The following is a 20589-nucleotide window of genomic DNA, read 5'->3' on the forward strand; positions in this document are numbered from 1 at the left end:
GATGAGGAGACATAGTGATTTACAAAACTACCAAGGCCAGATGTGACCAGTGAGACACCGGAGGAAGGACACCCTTGCTCTGGTCTACCTTCGGACTTTCTCCTGCCCTCGCTGTGAGAGCCTCTGCATTTTCCTTGCAGAGTGCTTGCGTACTTGGCCACCAGGGGGCCCTATTGCACCCTTCAGAAGGAATAATCATTAGCATTGGTGGTCTCATGGGAAATTCTTAAGGGCTGGTCACCCTGCGATCTATTTTTAATAAAGACAGCCTTGTCTTTAGAAATGAGAACAGCCAAATAGATAAGAAGTAAAACATTTCATGGGAATGTAAAAACAGCCAAGGTTATAGATGAGCCGAAGACTCACTCTGTGGCTTCCTTAGCTACATACAAGCTTATGTCTGCAGTTTTCTGTCTCATAGATTGTCCCTCTCTCCTGCCTCTTCCACCTGGTCTTCCATTGTGTCCCCACCCCTTATTCTGTCGACCAAAGCCAGGCAGTGGGAGTTGAAGGCAACGTTCACCCTGGAAAGAAGACTGCATTTGTGGTCGGCTCACCGTGCTCACTCCTGAAGGTGTGATCCTGTGGGAGGATGGAGTGGGTGTTCTTCGCAGTTCCTCCTCCCACGAACCAGTTCACATTGGGATTCCAGCGGTTCACAAAGCCACAGAGATGGTTTTCTTCAAAGTCACATTCTGGAGGAAGAGACGTAAACAGACATTTCATGGAGCTGCAGTTACACCGGGGGGGGGGGGGGACACCCATACTGACTGCATACTCTGACCTTAGTCATTCTAAGGGCTCTTTTTCTCAACCATCGACCAGAAATTCAGAACAATATCGGGCAAGGAGAGAGATCCAGTAATGAGTCGATGTTCTGATTCATCATTGCCTCTCTGAGCCCTTTCTCCTATTAGCCATGTGGCTTGTTGTTCTCCTATTAGCCATGTACAGCTCTCAGTATGTCCATGCTTGATATTAGCTGATGAGTTTTTGTCAGCCTACTAAATTAATCAATTGGTCAAAGTTTTGGTCCCGGGGCTACATCCAAGGTCTTGTATGTGTTCATCATGCACTTTACCAGTGACCTGTGTTCACAGCTCTAATGTGTCTATTTTACTGTACTATTTTAGAGTTATTCCTCAGCTCTAGACATTTTCTCCACCACCCTTTCTGTTCCCTGATGGCCCAGCCCTCCATCTCTCTGTGGCGAACAAGACTTCCAGAACTCAGAGGCACGTTTCCAAGATGCTGAAACCCCCCCCCCCCACTTGTCTGATGAGTAAGAGTCGAGTGAGAGTATGTGGGAGAGGAGCACACTGGGACCAGGGCCTTTCTGCAACTCCTGCCTAGAGATGAGGAAGACTGAAGTAAAATCTCTGTGCTTGGGAATGGTGTCGTGTTGCTTCTGTACATTGCTTCTCATCAACAAACTCTTTTAGCAGGGAATTTATAAACATAACTCAGCCGCTGACCCCATAATCCTGCAATTATCAAACAAAGGATGATTCCCGTCCTATTCTTCTCTACTGCTCCATCCCCCTTGTTGGGTTCCACCAAGGGAGGGGAAAGAGGTTGATATCAGGCTTAGAACCCATCTCCATCACTGCCAGACTACCATGGTGAGCTATGGCCCTTTATAGAAGGAACAGCCTAACCAGAAGTCTTGACCATACAACCACCCTTTCCACTTGCTAGTAATTCCTCTTCCTGTCCTGGCTAGGAAGCGAAGGGTCAAATATGGCCTTGACCATCCTTGGCTAGCCAGATGGCAGGTTATGAGTCATAGCTGGCTCTAATTCTGGTCACTGTGCCAGCACCTGTTGGCATTTTTACTTTGCAAGGCTTTGTGGTCTGGTTGATGTCAATGGGCTTTCTTCAAATTACAGAGGCGGATCCCCACCTCCACTCCCACACCCCACAGAGCCACCCCGTTCCCACCAGAATCCTAGCTGGGACAGTTGTCAGCGTGCACTGACAAATTTTAAAATTTCTTTTTTTTTTTTCAAATTACCACGGCAGTATCTGCCAACTGATGCTCAACATGTAGTGCCAAGGGCTGTCATGGAGTGGAATAAAAAGCAAAATCCTCCTTAGTGTGCCAGGCAGCAGCCTAAGCTTCTTCTATGAACTCACTTAATCCCCAGCATCGCTCCAGATAGACAGTGTTATGAATCCAATTGCACTGAAGGGGAACCAAGAGAAGAGGAGAACACAGAGCTAGGAAGGGTGACAGTGTGGCATCCTTTTTGTTGTAACCAAACCAGAAGCCACCGTATCATCTGGGGGCAAGAACTGAACGTTACTTCAGTGCCAGTACTTTGTCAACCACCCTTAACTCTACTTCTCAGCCATCACGGGAACCAGCTTCTGTCTTTCTTTCTTTCTTTCTTTCTTTCTTTCTTTCTCTCTCTCTCTCTCTCTCTCTCTCTCTCTCTCTCTCTCTCTCTCTCCCTCCCTCCCTCCCTCCCTCCCTCCCTCCCTCCCTCCCTCCCTCTCTCTCTCTCTCTCTCTTTCTTTCTTTCTTTCTTTCTTTCTTTTTTTACTGGCGATGAGGACAAGTGTGTGTGTGTGTGTGTGTGTGTGTGTGTATACATGCACGTGCCCACGTGCACATGCAGTCAGGGACTGATCCAGCGGAGCTCCCCAAATGTGTCTGACTGCTTCTGTGTGTGGAATGGCAGCACCCAGACTACTCAAAGGAGGAGACTGAATGGAAGTTCTCTGCATCTACATAAAGTACTTTTTTTTTTTTTTAGTCTCTTTTTCTTCGTTGCATTAGAGGTATCAGTGAAAGACCAAACATAGAAGCCAGAGCACAGGGCATTCATGTAGGCTCCTTGTTCAGGAGCAGCATTAACCCTTCACTGACTTCAGCTGAGTCTCCAGTCTAAATATTGTCAATGCTGAGGTGTCTCTCAGATCTACTGATTTTTTTTTTTCTTTTCTACTCTCTGATCCCAACCCCCCAGTTTAAGGTCCTCATTCTATAATCCCTACAAATCCGTGTTTCTTCTGGGATTTTCCTAGGTCCTATGTATCTGTATTTCCTTGTTTCCAGTTCATGGACACCACTGCCATCATCTTGAAGCCACAGCTGCATGCCTGTCCCCTGCAGGCTAACTCTAGCACCTCCCTACCTCATAATTCCAGAAAGCCAGGCTCCCTGCCCTGAGTCCTGTTTCTATAGGAAGCCCCCTGAGGGTTCTGACAACTCAGCTCTGGGGTCTGCACCTGTCTGCTCAGATCTCGCAGCCTCAGCCCCCCAAAGAACCCGTTCCTCCCATGTGCACCTTCGCAGACACCAGCCTCTCATCATGTAAAGTGTAATGGCCGGTGTCTAAGGAGGAATAGTCAGGCACCCGTGGACCAGGGACTATCCTCTCTTCCTGCCTTCTCAAAACTGTCACGTAGACAATTGATCCTGCCTACACCAGCTAGGATCTAAGTGACAATAGAGATCATTAAGATAGCAGCAGCAGCAGCAGCAGCAGCAGCAGCAGCAGCAGTTTAACAAGAAAGTAGATGACAGGATAGATTGTCTGCTCTTCTGGCAAAGGGCACACACACACACACACACACACACACACACACACACACACAGAGTTCACAGCAAACCAGCAATTATTTTTATCAGAGCTGGGTGGGGTTAGAGAGCATCGCCCGAGGGAGAAGTTGGTTTTGCTTGTTAACCCAGCCAGTTAGAGCAAATGCTAATGAGCCTTTCCACACGGAAGATGGAGGATCAATGTCCCATCTTCAGGTGACCCTAGCAAAGAACAAATGCTAGCATTTTGCATCATGCTCCGAGACTCATTCAGCCTTCAGGATCGATTTACTGCTTTCTGGCTGTGGACGTAGGAAGAGATTTGCATTCCGCTGCCACAACCACAAAACTCACTCACCAATACAGTAGCCGGCTGTCATCTTGATTTCAAAGAGGGCAATGCTAGCCGTGTTTCCTTGTCCCAGGACACCTTCTATCAAAATCTGTACAGCATACAGGGGAAAGGAATCAGGCATCAAAACACTGTGTTTCTTGTCCAAAATTTCAGTTCTTAGTGAGGAGCTGTTACTCAGTACGGTTCATAGCTGCTGAATGAATTTTATTATGGACTGTGTATGTGTGCATTTGTACCTGTGCACACACGAACACATACATACCCTGAGGACTTTGACCTGAGTGAAGTCTCCATCAGAAGCCTGGAGTTCTATGCTCTTCCGTGCTACCCTAACCTCCACCTTCCCCTGTGTTCATGTAGGTGGTAGACAGATTTCACGTCTGGCTTTGGTTCTCACATAGCTTTTACTTTTGTGGCTTCAGGAGGATATTCTGCAAGTATTCAGGCAGCCATAGGAGGATAATATGAAATAGGAACTCAGACTCCCAATGTTCTTTTTCTCAATGGCTATCTTTTGGGGAGACCCCCAACAGACTGGGCCAGAGGGAGATGCTCTGTTTTAAAGCCTTTCAAAGAAGAGAATTGAACCTAGGAATGGAATGCACTAGGAACAGGGTCTCCTGGTGGCTCTGTGGTGTCCCCAGCAATACTCTCATGTGTGCCACACTCTAGCTCTGTCCTGGCTCAACTCCACATCCCACCTCTTACATCTTCCGCCTTCCTCTCAGAGCACCACAGACAGAACAATTAGCCTCTTTGAAAAGGAAAAGAAACATGCCTAAGTTTCCTCTTTGCAAGCATTTTAGTGTTCCCTTTTATGATAATGCCTTGTTCAAACCCGTGGAGCAGCTAACACATCAGGAAGATAACATAAACATATCCCACAAACAATGCAGAAGGGTGAAGCAAAATTGTTGGCAACAAAAATACTCCTGACAATCCATTCTCACTGAAGAGATCAACTTAGGCACCATTTAGAGTCTTACTTTTTTTTTTTTAATAGATAGAGAAAGTCTGTGAAGATGCTCTTTTAAGGAATGAGCAAATATTAACTTCCATTAATTTTCCATGATGTAGTTAACTGTAGTGAATTACTTGTTATAAAACAGTGCTTTTCAACCTGTGGGTTGTGACCTCTATGGGGGTAGATGACCCTTTCATTGGGGTTGTCTAAGACCCTCAGAAAACACAGAAACTTATGTTACAATTCATAACAGTAGCAAAGTTACAGTTATAAAGTAGCAGCAAAAAAAAGTTTTATGGTTGGAGAATCACCACAACATGAGGAACTGTATTTAAGGGTTGTAGCATTCAGAAGGTTGGAACCACTTCTCTAAGACCTCATATAGCATAGAACACATGTTACACACCCTCACATCTTCCTCTTAAACCCCACCTACCTTGAATTTCTTGGAGCTGTTTTGAAGATCCAGGCTGGCTATGAGCCAGCTGTCTGAAGGCTCCTTAGTGGACCAAAGCAAGCGATCGAAGCTCTCATCCTCAAATCTCACATAGAGGTTCAGCTGGCTGGGGTCTGACACAGATCCCGGAGGTGTGGTTATCTGGTAGACCAGGCGCAAACAGTTCCACTCCTCAGCCTGCAAATCAGAACTCAGCAGCACAGCTTTCTCCCCTTGCCTGGCAAAAGAGGTGTCCATATAGACATAATGGCCTGAAAGGGAGAGGATCAAAGACAAGGAATTAGTCTTCTGATGCAACCTGGAGAAAGGACAACTGTTTGGTCCCATAAATCTGTAGGAAGACAGAGCTTGCATTGCATCATCCCAACGGTATTGCCTGAACACTGGGTCCCTGGTCTCCTGTGAAAGGGCCACATCTAACCATACCCTGTGGGCCTCATGCATCCTATAGTATATTAATGCATCCCAACACATTTGTAAAGGATATCATACGACAGTGTCAAAGGCTGGACACCTCTACACGGTTTGACCATACCACTTCCCCATTTGACAACAGGCTGAGGTGTCTTGAGACGTGGGCCTCTCAAGAGAGTGGAGTGCCCTGTCCAGTTTTCCAGCCCTCCAACTCCTCTGAACTCTGACACAGGCCAATGATCGGTGCCTTTCTACATCCCACGTCAGGTTCATTTAGCACAATGAACTAGGCATCCTGGTTCTCACATGGGTAGGGTGCAGGCTCCGGGCATTGAATCTAGGGAACAAGATGAGCAGCCTGGACTCAAAAGCCTCAAAACAGGATGACTTGGTGCTCTCAACCCTCCCCCTCCCCAGAACAAATGATTTAATTTGCATTTAGCTTGTATCATTAGAATAGATTAAATTGATTTAGTTACTCAGCCTGGCTCTTGGGACCTAGCCAGACAAAGTAAGCCTTTTTTTTTTTAAATTTAAGAATTAGCTTCCTGTTCCCTAGACTCTTTCCTAACCAAATATATATATCACAGCTCTGATATCTAAATAGAAAGTGTATGTAGAATACATTGCACAGGGCTTGGAAAGCAGTGGACACAGCAGGATTACTCCCATTCTGTCTTCCTTTTCTAACTCGCTGTTTCCCCTCCTCTTTCTCTCCTCTGTCTCCTGTTACCTTCCCCATCCTCCTATTTTCTCTAATTCTCTGCCATCATCTTCTGTCTCTGCCTCTATCCCGCTAATATGGATAAGTGGCATTCTGCCAGCTGGCCAGGAAATGGACTCATATTACTATGAAGGATGGGGTGGGGGCGGCGTGATGAAGCCAAGAACACCAGTGTAAGCCTTCCACACTACTCTGGCCACTCTTAGACTTCTAGTCTAGCGATTCATTTGTTTATTGGTCTTTGGAAGTGTAAGTTGTAGACTGCATATGTCTACATATGAAGCTTCCACATTTGTGCCTGAATCAACCCATTGCTTTCTATCATGCGGCTGCCCATACCACCCCTGGTCCTTAACAATGAACTCTTACCAGAAAGCTCTGAAATACATATATTTTGCTTGATTTCCTTCCGCTCATCTTCCCACACTTATTGCCCCAACTCAGCTGGCCATCACAGCTAGGATCCCTCTAACTGTGGCCAGTTCTGATAGGTCAGCAGCTGTTCAGCAAATGATCAGCCTCCATATAGGACACAGAATGCCATCATGCTGAGCTGGAAGATTCCAGCATCAAGCTTATCTCCAGTAGGCAATCTTCACGTGGAAGCTGCTCATGAGTGACAATAGCTTTGAGAGCCATCTCAGGCCACCCATGAGGTAAGCCTGATCCTTAAAGCTATTGCCTACACCAGGTGTCCTTTGTACAGCTAATCCTCAGGGACCAGGCACTGCCCTAAATGTGTGGTACCCACTCACCATTCACAAGCTGTGGTGCCCACTAGCTCTGAATCATGAAATTAAGCTCTAGATACCAAGGGGTTGGTTAGTAAAGATTTGGATCACTGAGATCTCAGGGGATGTGTTCATGCCACCCTGTTTTCACCGCTCTTTGTTCAGGATATCTCAGTAGGCAGGAAGTGAAGTGGAGTGGGGAAGGGACTGTGTGCTGGTTAGATTTTTGTTGATTTGAGTCAAACTGGAGTCATCTGAGGAGAGAAAACGCCTCCATCAGTTGGCCTATAGGAAAGCCCACAGGGCATTTGTTTGGTTGATGGTTGAGGTGGGTAGGCCCAGCCCACTTTGGGCAACACCATCCCTAAGAAGGTCATCTTGAGGCACATAAGAAAACAAACTGAGCAAGCCAGGAGGAGCAAGCCAGTAAGCAGCGTGGTTTCTGCTCCAGCTCCTGCTTCCAGGTACTTGTCTTGTGTTCCTGCTCTGACTCTTCTCAGAGATGGTCCTCATCTGAAAACCCTTTTATGCCCAAGTTGCTTTCAGTCATGGTCTTTTTGGCACCAATAGAAACCCTAGCTAAGGCAGATGGGGAGGTGCGGAGAGTGCCACTTTTCCTGCAGAAGTAAAGAGGTGGGAAGCGAAACATAAGAGAGGAAAGAAGAAAGTTCCGCACTGTGGCTGCCAGCATCTATGACAAGTCCCAAAGCTGCTGCTCCAGAGGCTCAGCTCTCCTGGGCATTTCCCAGTTTCTCCTGCCTTAGTTCCCTCCTTTTTCCCCACATTACAGCAGAGAAAGCTCAAGACTTGAGGTTTTCACGTTTGTATCTAGAGTCATCTGGAGGAACCGCTTCCACTCCAAAGAAATAGGGCTCATTGTCTAGGCTCCCTTTGCCTATCACAGAAAGTGCATCATAGGTTCCTTTAGCATGTTTTAGAGGGATCAGATGTTTTAAGTAGAACTCAAATGTCACTGAATGTGTGTAATAGAAGGTTCATATCAGCCAACAATCGGTGCTATCTGTCCTTTTTGCTGAGGGTGGTTATGAAGCCTGTGTTGAACTGGTCACAGCGATGCACACCTCTAATTCCTGATACATGAAGGATCAGGCAGGAGGGTGACTTCACCTCAATAAAGAAAATCTGTTGTAGTGGGTGGTAGTTAACTTAGTGGTCTACAACTGGCTGAGGTTCCAAGAATTCTCAGTCCTAAAAAGAACATATATACCAAACTCTCTTCCCTTCCAAGGCTGAGGGATCATTGCAGAAGGAGTAGAAAGAGTGTAAGAGTCAGACAGAGGAGGTGGATGACCCCAAGGAAGCATTGTCTTCTGGACACAGCAGGACAGATGTGCATATATACTCCCAGTGGTTACAATAACATGCCCAAGACCTAAGCCTAAGCCAGACCAAATTCCAGTATGGAGCAAGGAGTTGTGTATACAATCCTGCTCCTAGTCATGGAGTGGTCAGCAATTATATAAATTGCAGGGAGAGGGTGCCGTAATTTTCTCCAAAATAGCCCTTGGTAAATCTATCGTTTCCTATGGAAGACTACCCCTCCTATCTGTCTAGATATTCTTTCTCACTTAGTATATCCTTGTAAGCATATGCTAATGATTGCTTGTTAAGAGCCTTTGAAGCATATATTGTATTATTCAAAATACCTTGGTATCAAATTTATGAAACAGTTGGTGCTATTTATTGAGGGATTTTTGACATGTCATCCATAAATACTGACTGTTTCAACATGTTGAGATTCCAGATCTCCAGTTCAGTTCTGGGTCATGCTGTATGAACATGAATATGGCTACTAGTTGTATCAGAGTGTGTTCTCAGGCTTATCTACCTAGCAGATAGATAAGCATTGTCCTAGCTTAATTAACCAACTCAAATGTTCCTACCTTATCTACCCACTGCCTAGTCTAAGATCACTGCTCTGAATCTCTGAGTCCACTTTTCATACCCAGCCTGGAGCCAGCCTCAGGATCTCTGTAAACACAGAGCCCCATGGAGCTGTTACTAATTAGGTTGAGCGGGCTCTTGGACTGAAGCTGGTTGTAACCGCTACTTGGGATTTCAAAGCAACACTGTATTTTTGTGGTCATGCTACAGCTAAATTAAACTAGAAGGAACATGATATATTTAGAGATTTGTAAAATTGAATATAGAATGAGCAAGAGATGGCTATAAAGTGGCTTCTCTGTGCCATAACTAGTAAAATTCCTGTAGAGCCTGCTTTATTAAAGAGAAACATACCACAGAGGGAAGCAATGCCCAGGATTTATTCCACAATGGTCAGACTGACATCAGGACTCTAACTTTACACAGAATTCACTCGTCATAGAATCTACCCTTTTAATACAATTCAGTGGTTTTCCGAGCATTTGCAAAGTTGTAAAACCATCTCATTATTGTTGGATTCTAGAACATTTGTGCCATCCAAACCGAATTTCTAAACTCGTTCACAGTTGTTCTTCACTCTCCTCTCATGAGCCTCTGGAGACCACAGTGTAATTTGCCTGTTCTGAGAGTGGCTTGTAAGTAGAGCCTTATAGTATACATATGACTGGCACGGTTCCTCAGGTGTCTTCAAGGTTCACCTGTGTTAGAACATCATTTCTTCTTAGGGCACAGTCCCATTTTGCACCCTACAGTCACCAGCTGACAAATGTTTGTGCTATTCTATCTTCTTGCTATGATGAGCAGGGAGGCTATTGTGAGCACTCAATGAGTTTTCAGTGAATGAATGTTCAAGTCTCTCACTGATGAGACCCTTATTCACTAATCATTAGCTCATATGGTAACTCTATGTTTAGCTTTTTGAGGAACTGCCAGAAATTCTTCTATGGATACAGTGTTTGCATCCTACCCACAACGTATTCATCCTATTCTTTACCTATAGATAGAACTATCTATACCTGGTATTGTCCATCTTTCTTTATAAGAGACATCCTGGTACATATAAAGTGGTATCCCAGTATGCCTATTTATCTAATGATTTATGATGCAGAATACCTTTCCTGTGTCTATTGGCCACTTGTATGCCTTCTTTGCAAACAAACATATACAAATTCTTTTCCCATTAAAAAAAATAGGTTATTTGGGAATGGAAAGATGGCTAAGCAGTTAAGAGCACTGGCTGCTCTTCCAGAGGTCCTGAGTTCAATTTCCAGCAAATACATGTGGGCTCATAACCGTCTATAAAGGGACCTGATGTCTTCTTCTGGCATGAACGTGTACCTGCAGAAAACCACTCATACATTAAAAAAAAAACCTACAAAATAAATAAATAAATAAATAAATAAATAAATAAATAAATAAATAGGATGGGTTATTTGTCATTTATTATTGAGTTACAAGTCCTTTAGTTGTAACAGCAGCATTTCCTCATATTCATTCTCAAAATAAAATTTAAGTTTAAATATAATTACATCACTTCTCTCCTCTTTCGTTTGTTCAGTCCCTCCCATGTCCTCTCCCTCCACCCTTCCTGTGTTCCTCCACTCTTGGACTGATAGCCTCCTTTTCTCTGACTATTATTGTTGCACATACATGTGCATGGACATTTAAATGGAACCTGCAGAGTCCATTTTTGTTATTTGTGTGTATAAGTTGTTGTTGTTGGCTTCCTCCTCAAGGCTGTATGTAGTCTAGCCCCTGAATCCAGACTACGATGTTGCTATTCTTTCCTGCTTTCCTGATGCCTTTTTTCCTCTGGATCTTTCCCTGCCTAATAGATGGTATAGAGTGGTCAAGTGGAGCTGGCTTGTCAGCCAGACGTTGGCTCAGACTTTAGCCACACCATTTAGAAACCCTGTCATTTTGGGCAAGTTAATTATAGTATTTGAGATTCACTTTCTCCATTGGTAAGATGGGAATTTTTAAAAAACCACTGAATTTTGTAGCATTTAAAAGATTCAATAAGAGCGTATCATATAGTAATTAGCATATTGTCGAGCTCCTAATAAATGTTAGTGCTTATGTTTCCCAGAAGTTACCCAGTCCGTATGATCTTTTGGATGCCTGGCAACCTCACTGTCGCCTTATGCTGGAGCTCTTGGATACTAACAATGCTACATTCTACCGCTGCAGTGTCCTACCCTTCTAATCAGGCATCAACTCCTCTATTGCACATATGACCCCTTCTGCCCTTCACAGCGATATCCATTTGGCTGGTGTTTCTCTGCTACTGGGTACACAGCCTTTTCTCATTCCTAACTTCTCCCCAGCTGTCCACCCCATTGCCCAGTTGTGACTGCATTAAGCAGTCACCTCTGGAGCCACCAGCTGATCAAAGTATTCTGCAGAGCAATGCATCCAAGCCAAGTGGCAAGCATTCCTCTCTTCAAGGGACCAGATTCCTATTGTTGAGATAGTCTCTTGCAAAGACTTGTATCCTAATTCTATATAAGCCATAAACTTAAATTTGAAAGAATTATGATTTTCTGGTCTATCAAAGGCTTATCAAAAAGAAAAAAAATTCTGAATATCTATGGAAAGTGCAGTTGGTAAGGGCTCTCAACAATAGCTGGTCATGGAAATGGTTAAGAATGGTTAAGAGTATGCAGTGGACCTGAGTTCTGTTCCGAGCACTCAAATTGGGCAGCACACAGCTTGCTGTAACTACAGTTCAAGGAGGTCTGATACCTCTGACCTTCTTGGGTACCTGCAATCATTTGTACATTCTCCCATGTACATCACTAAAATTAAACAGTTGATTATTTGAAGATAATTGGAATAATACTCTTCAAATGTTAAAAGGACTGTAGTAAACAGTTGAATATTAGTATCCAGTTTTCTCAACTAGATTCATAATCATCAATAAATCTACTGATTACTTCTAGCAAAAAATATTGTTTGAAAATCTCTAGCACAAATACCTGTCATTTTCATATTCTTTCCTGTTTGAGGTTCCCAATTTTCTGGAATGTTAGCCTGTTATTTGTTTGTTTGTTTGTTTTTTGTTTTGTTTTTGGTATGTTTTTTTCAAGACAGGGTTTCTCTGTATAGCCTTGGCTGTCCTGGAACTCACTTTGTAGACCAGGCTGGCTTCGAACTCAGAAATCTGCCTGCCTCTGCCTCCCAAGTGCTGGGATTAAAGGCATGCACCACCACACCTGGCCAGCCTGTTATTTTTTTAAACCACAATTTTAATAGTAGAAAAATGAGCATAACTTTTAAGAATTCCTAAATCATCTGTTAGGAAACAGATTCAGCTGAGCATAGTGGCAGACCTCAGCTGCCCGGAGGCAGAAGTAAGGGAGCACAAGTTCAAGGCCAGCCATAGGAGGTTTGGTGGTAAAGTGATTGTACAATATGGACAAACGAGGTCTTATGCTCAATCCCCAATATGAAAGAGGCAAGAGGGAGACAAAGAGAAGAGAGCAGAAGAAGAGGGAGAGGGAGAGGGAGAGGGAGAGGGAGGGGGAGAGGAATAAGAAAGAGCACTGGTATTTGTTATTCAGCAGACTCTTCATCTTTATTCTTGCATCTTATTCCTATCAGATCATCCCATGAAGCAGAACCAGAGATTCACAAAATTTAATCCATCATCTCAAGATGACAGCCAGAAACACAAGGCATGGCTCACAGTGCATGTCCTTTCCTTATACCATGCTGTCTCCACCTACTTTCTTCTCTACCACATTTGTTATCTTATATTTTCACAATTATATTCATAGTCCTATAAGAAGAAAAGCATATTTTTCATCACAGTGACTTATATCCTTGGCAAGAAGTAAATATTTCTGTTGTGAGAAAAATCTTATTCTTTTTCTTTCTATTAGCATCCACTGGGAGCAGATGCTTCCGTGTGGGAGCTTTTGAGACCTCTCTATTAGTATCATTCCTGCTGGGTACACAATCACTAGATTTTTAGCACATTGCCTCTAATACTGAAGGTTCTCAACACATCAAGATTACTAACATTTACATGTCTTACAGCTGATCTATAGCAGTGTACTGTGTTTTATGGTTGGTCTGTGCAGTAGTTTGCCATATAGTTGACCTAGAGTAGTGTAGTATAGTAGTGTCTTCCCTCCTCACACTGGAAAGATGCTGACAAGTCATGGATTCACTGGATACAACCAATCATATTTCGGGCTAGATTCTGATTATCAGAGACCCTCTGGTTCTGAAGACCACACCAAAATAAATAGTCCTCGAGATATGGTAGCAAGGACCTTAAGGTTTACAGAGTCACTCTACACATAAACCTATCTATCTACACAGCCCAGACCCCAAGGAGAAGCCCTCAGGGTAAAACTTTAGTGTAATTCATTTTCACAAAGGATTTATGGGTTGTTAGTGTCTGGACAATACAGTGCTACACACTAGCTGATAAAAATCAGTAGGCTTACCCATCCCTGTTGGACCGTAAGGGTCACTCGACCGGGTGTTCATGATGGCTTCACAACCCTTCCCAGTATGTTTTCAATGGTAATGGCTCCTCTGTTTTATTGCTGCCATCTGAGGTCCCTAGTAATGATACACGTCCCAGAGACTTCTCTTTCTGAATCAGTGAAAGTACATGAAACCCTTGGCTCTAGATTTATTTTTGTGTAGAGAATAAGAGTTAGGAGGTATTAACTTAGACCCAACTGTCCAGAGAAAGCGATGTTCTGAGGGTGTTGCTTTAAACTGCCTCCTTTATAGGCAACCCACTTCTAAAGTGTAATGGGAAAAACGGTCTATAATTGAGAAAGAGCGAACAATTTTGCAGCTCTATTTGGATCCTCATTGCTAAGAAACTCCTTCTGGAATAAAATCTAGCATGGCAAAGTGCTCTCATGTGGGAAACTTCAAATACTGTTTTAAAGCAGGAAAAAGGGGAACCTGCATTTAAAGAGCAAAACAAAATTACCATGTACACATTTCCCTTTGAGCACAACTCACGGGGCTAGGGCAGGGTGTATCCGTTCTCTGTATAGAAACGGACTTGCAGTGTCCATTGACCCTTCATTAAACTCTAATCTCAACAGAGCCATCATGGGTAGCTACACAATGTACAACTCTAACTCTGCATGATGATCTTGTCTGTATACTTCCCTTCCCAGGCAGTCTTTGCTAACCTCCACCTTCATTATTGGATATGTCTTCCAAGTTCTTTTTAGCACCCATTATATTAATTTATATTTGGCTAGTTCCTTGTCTACCATCCTTGGTAGGGTTTTTCATATTTAAGAGCACACAACATATCTGCTTGGTTCTTAGCAGGTTTATTTTCTATATTTTTAAATAAATGAGTAAACTTCCTCCTGACAGTAGGAGTTCACTGTTTTTTGGTTTTTTTTGTGTTTTTTTAAATATAAAGACCATTAAAATCTCTCTCACTATGGAGATTTCTCATTAGTTTCTAATCTTATAATAATTACTCACTGTTATTCCTAAATTTCACTCCAGGAAATATGACATTTAAAGGCAGCTGGTATCTTTACTAGTGACTCATGCCATACTTAACTACCATAGCATATGTCCCTACTGCTAATATTTTTTGAAACGTCAACCCCACAATACGTTGAGATACGCAAAGAAGTATTAGCATGCATACTTCTTTGCCTTTCTGGAATGTAGAGTTTGTGAGAAGCATTCAGAAGACATTCCAACGTGTGACATTTCCACATTAAAGAGAGCAATGTCTTTATTTTATTTTTTAAAGTTAAACTCCTAGTTTGGAGGCATTACAAAGGACAGAGGTCAGCACTCCCTGAGCAGTGGCTTCGCAGCTGTCTCCAAGGACATTCCCCCTGACATCAGGGAAACTTCTCATTGTAGGTAACACCGCAAAAGTTGTGTCAAAAGATTACAGAATGTTATGAGGGCTTAAGGAGACGGCCAGCAGCAATCTCCAATGTAAACAGAGGCCGACACTGGAAACTGCCACTCTGAGGTTTGTCTGCACTTTTTCTTTAGGGCTATGCAGGGTGTGGTTTAAACCCTGCTGACCTCAGTGGCCGTTCTGAAAGAGAAGTTTACCTTAGCAACTACCAACAGGAAAGCAAGTGATGAACCCACAGGGTAAGGTCATGAGGCTGTTGGAAAGGGAAGGCAGCTTTACAAAGCTTGAGGAAATAAAAAAAGAAAAAAAAAAGGGCCTCCATTAAATGAGAATGTTGCCCTGTTAGACACCAGCTCTCAGAATATTTTCTCAAAGATACTCCTCGGATATACTGACATGCTTCTCTAACATAAAAGAGCTGGGTCTGGTGTGGCAACCCCCTAATCCCATCAGTGGGGAGACTGACTTGGGGAGATTGTGAGTTCAAGGTCAGCCTGATCTCTCTAGAGGGCTCCTGGCTGGAAAAGAAAACAGTGAAGTAAAGAAAAACATAGTGAATGTGGACAGTGATGATGGCAAGCACAATGGCTAATGAGCATCTCCACCAGTCTCAGAAGTGTACTGGGAAGGGAAGAGGCATCCTGCTTCCACCAGTCTCATAAGTATACTGCTTCCATGAGAAGTGTGTTCTTTACTAAGACAGGAGGCTCGGGCTCTTTGTGTAACTGCGCTGCCTAACGACACTGCTCAGAGCACAGCTGAGTGCTTTTGTTCATGAATTATGCAATAAGGTTTGTCAAATGAAGTGATGCACATTTCAGCTTCATTCAGACCAGAAGAAAATGTACATGCCTGTGAAGGCTTCACCGTGGTGTTTACAAACAAATACATCTGAATAAACATATGTATATTATGTGTGTATATTGGCACATACCTATCTATCTATTAAAATATTTACATTTTCTTGTTTTAAATTCTACATTATGTATATTATAAAGAATAATAGTAAGAAGGGACAAGAAGAATATTCTATTTAAAAACAAACAGATGTCGACACATTTCATCTTTGATATACTGTATAGAAGATCAAAGATAGAATATATGGGGTTTGAAGATATGTCAGTGGGTAAAATGTTTGTATGCAAGCATGAGGATTGGGGGCTCAAATTCCCAGAACCCATACAAAAGCAGGGAGCAGAAGTACGTGTCTGTAATCTAATGCTTCTATAGTGACATGGAAGACAGGAGAATGCCTGGAACTTTGCATGCCAGCTAGCCTGACATATGTGATAGGAACAGCAACAGCAGCAACAACAACGAAACCTTGTATGAAACCAACGCTTAAGGTTGTTCTCACACATGTGCAGTGGAACCCATTCAAGTCTGCACATAACACACGTGAATACACACATCTCACACAGACACACACATACACACAGACACACACACACACAGACACACACACAGACACACACACACATATAGACACACACACAGACACACACACACAAATAGACACACACACACAGACACACACACAGACACACACACACATAGACACACACACACAGACACACACACACACACACACACATAGACACACACACAGACACACACACAGACACACACACAGACACACACACAGACACACACACATACACAGACACACACACACACAGACACACACAGACACACACACACACACAGACACACACACACACACACACACACACATACACACCATATAATGTCCAGTGGTAGAAGCATAATATTAGAAAGAAGAGAAAGAACTCCCATAATATCTACAAAATGAGCATTTTGCTCTATAGTTATAGTTTTAAAACGTTTTAAAAGTGCAGGTCAATGCAGTTGTCCATTATTGACAGAGCAAGGAGGAGCGGCTGGGATGACCAGGTGGAGCACACAGTTTTATATGGATCTTTGCTGTTGAGCACAGTTTTACCCATCAATTCTGTTTCCTCTCAAACCCTTGGAGTAGGGTGTCTGAACCTTGGGATGGTTTGGAAATCTCTATCTTAGGTAATTCCGATCTTCTCAAAACTAGAGGCTCAGCACTGCATCTTGTGCCTGGGTCTCAGTTGTTTCTAATTGGCACAGTTTGCTGGGTATTTGATTGAGGGCAGGCAACCCTGCTCCCTGTGTTTATGTAAGCCCCCTTATGAAACAGTCTGTATCCACCAGCCTTCAACCCCACACACCAGCATCCCTGAACAAGACATGGTCTGCAGGCTACGCAGACACTTCTAAGTGATTCTGAAGTGGCAGCTGGAGAAGTGTTCTTTTTAACTGTTTGCTTTCCCAGTTAGATTAAGCACACCACACATTCATGTATGGCCAACCGTATTTGTTCTATCCATCTCTAGCCTCAAGGTGTGGCACACAGTAAGTGTTTAATAAGTTAACTAAGCAGTGGACCCTTCTACACATCTCAGTGCAGGAGGACGGACAACGAGAAGGAAATTCTTGCCGTTTTATATAGTACGTTCCCTATTTCGGAAGCACTGCTTGCCTCTTTTGAAGAGAAATATGAGGGCACGTACGTATCCAAGGCGTCTAAGAAACCAAAACAGAAGGGGAAGAAATCATGTTCCAGTAAATGGCTTGAATTTTGATACCAACACCCTGACAGCAACTTGTTACTCAGTTTTAGAGACTTAACTATTTATAAATCACTGGAGCCAGCTTGAGCCTCTCATCGACCCCGCGAAAAAGCTGGACACTTTTGTTTCTCATTTGATGGAGTGCAGAAGCCTGGCTTGGATTCTGTATTCTGCCTAATGAGCACAGTGGGCTCCAGATTCACTCAGATGGCCAGATAGAGCAGTTGGAACTACTGATGCACATTCTAAATATTGCATGGCACACACTGACCTTAAGAGACTTTGTTACTTATCTGTAATTCTGATTTAACAGGGTGCCCTGCAACCCTTGGTCCTAGGCTGATTTTCTTTTTTTTGAATAGGCCAAGGCAGATTGTGTGGGTAAGCACACATATTTGCATCATGCCTGTGTGTAAAGAATTGCAGGAGTGATGGTTTTCACACTTTATATGGATTCAGTGGCTATTTATTTGTAAAATAACTGATACAAAGTAGTACACAGTTTAAAATATAAGTCAACCAATGAGGTTTCTTATCCTGGAATTCTGGGACATTATTTTTTTAAAATATTTATTTATTTATTTATTTATTTATTTATTTATTTAATGTAAGTACACTGTAGCTGTCTTCAGACACTCCAGAAGAGAGCATCAGATTTGATTACGGGTGGTTGTGAGCCACCATGTGGTTGCTAGGATTTGAACTCAGGACCTTTGGAAGAGCAGTCGGCGCTCTTAATCGCTGAGCCATCTCATCAGCCCGGGACATTATTTTTTAATAACGTGCTTGTTTATATGCAAATACACAGAACCTTTGTAGTGATTTGAATGAGAGAATCTCCCCATAGGGTTAGATGTTGAACACTTTCTCCCCAGGTGACGATTTAATTATTTAATTACAAGTAATTAAAACACCCTTCTGTGCCATTTTTCTCTGAATAGTCTTTAGGGACTTTATTATCTTTCATCCATTATCTATAGATCTATCTATTTATCTGTCTTTGTTTTTTTCCAGTGCTGTAGATCAAACCCAGACACAATCTATCTCTTGGATCTGCCTCACCCTGGTCCAGGGCTGAGCCAGAATAAGACTCACATCCTAAGACCTCATTACAGAGAGCAAGAAAGGGGAGAAGAGAGGGTCCACAGGTTCAGTCCGCTTGAACTGTTAGCACTCACAGTGACGTTTAAATGTAAAACTTCATAAAAGAATTGAGGGATGATGTAGCTCTACATGGATCTTACTGTAACCTATATTTCTAACTCCTGCATAGCTTTCCCTCTTATTAGAAGCATCATATTTAGCTAATTGCTGCCCTGGTGAAGTACATATCCTCATGGCATTTGTGTTTAAAAGCAACATGGTGATATCTTGTGTCTGTGACAAAGTACAGACGTCACAGTAGGTACAACCCTGGGAGAAAGCTCTGGAAATGGCATTGCAGAATTAAAGGAGACAGAAATTTTACACTTGGCTGTATTCAAATGTTCCTTCTTGAAGTTGTGTTGGTTCTTTTCCCAGTGGCAATAAGTGGGAACACTTCTGCTATTCTAATCAATTTTGGCACTCAGTGGAATTATGGGGGTTTGTGTAGTAGATAAAAATGCCATGTTATTGAAGTTATCACGTGACTTTTTCTTGCTATAGGTGAAAGAGTATTTTTTTTTTTACAGGTAGAAAAGCCACTAATAGTTGGTCTTCATATTGTGTGGTATTCTTGACTTATTTTGCCAGTGGGTATTAAGTACTTCAGTGTTATTTACAGAAATCCCTATTAAAGAAATTAATCCAACATTTTTATGGGTATTTTGATGGTCTCAAGCACATCATTTGTCCATAGATCAATGTTGTTATAATGAAGAGCTTGAGTTTGGAAAATAAATAAATAAATAAATAAATAAATAATATTTAAGCAAACTTATGACACATCAAGGTTAGGAAAAGACAAGTGATTGTCATGGTAGCTAAAATATGTACTGTTTGTGGAAGGACTTTTTGAGTTTATGATATTATCAAGTTTATGACAATCATTTCCATCTTGTTGAAGTTGGCCCAGCAGGACTATGAGGAAGGTACAATGAAGTCACTGTTATAGCAACTCCTGAGATCTGGGATCCAGCAGTCTCCTGAAATAAATGACCCAACCCCATGAAACTTGTCTTTGTCACCTTCCCCAGCCCTTCAGTCAACACCACACTTCTTCAGTCTTCTCCTCCCCTCATCTCTCCTCCACCTCATCTTCCCCACATTTCTGTGCATACTCCAGAAAAGTGACTATTCCTAATTTCCTGGATTCTCCTGCCAATCCCTACTAGGATGTAAACCAAACGGTCATCCAGACTTTTGGAATGCAAATATATTTTTCTAAAATGTGGCGATCCAAATACATATAAAATCTGGGCTCTTAGAATGAATTAATATGTTGGGGAGATTCTTGCAGAACTGAATCAAGTAGGGTCCTGACTTGGATCACAACATGACCTCAAAGGGATGTAGGTGAATACTTAATATGATGCATGTACCTAGTGTACTACTTGGTAGAAGGTAAGTTCTCAGCAAACAGGAGCTTAGATTTCATGTCTGTCAAGCCATTGTAATGCTATTCTACCGATGTATTTTACTGTGTTTCCTGCAATTCTATACTACGTTCAGAGTCTCGGAGCTCTTGACACCGTGTACTACTACTATTAATCTCTAATTGTATTCTATGATAGCTATGGACCCAGGCTTGGCTGCTAATCAGATTCAAGCCCTTTTATTAAAGTGACTGGCCCTGAGATAAAATCACATGACAAATCCAGGTAAATGTGGCTTGTGGAAAGAATTTTCTAAGACAGAGCAGCTTTCTTTCTATGATCGACTGATTCTCAGCCATATAAAGGTTGGCTGCCTCCACCCGCTGGAGTCCATGGGGAAGGTCCCCTGGGGATGAAGATAGCACCATAGAAGACAGGGTCGAGATGCCTGAAGAGAAGGAAATCAAACTAGATAGCATT

General features: G+C 42.7%; 1 protein-coding gene across 3 annotated transcripts in view; it reads right to left on the reverse strand.

Moving 5' to 3' along the window:
• Positions 1–20589, reverse strand: part of Mamdc2 (MAM domain containing 2) — a 145889-nt gene that overhangs the window by 70752 nt on the left and 54548 nt on the right. For all 3 annotated transcript variants that reach the window (XR_003952820.1, NM_174857.3, XM_006527346.3), the window contains exons 3-5: positions 5303–5574; positions 3906–3990; positions 558–695 (exon numbers count right to left, since the gene is read on the reverse strand). Coding sequence is in view for 2 of the 3 variants with exons in the window: in NM_174857.3 (NP_777282.1) it covers positions 558–695; positions 3906–3990; positions 5303–5574 (495 nt within the window). In the remaining variant the exon portion in view is untranslated. The remainder of the gene's footprint in view (positions 1–557; positions 696–3905; positions 3991–5302; positions 5575–20589) is intronic.

Source organism: Mus musculus, chromosome 19 (genome assembly GCF_000001635.26).
Source record: "Mus musculus strain C57BL/6J chromosome 19, GRCm38.p6 C57BL/6J".
Lineage (NCBI taxonomy): Eukaryota > Metazoa > Chordata > Mammalia > Rodentia > Muridae > Mus > Mus musculus.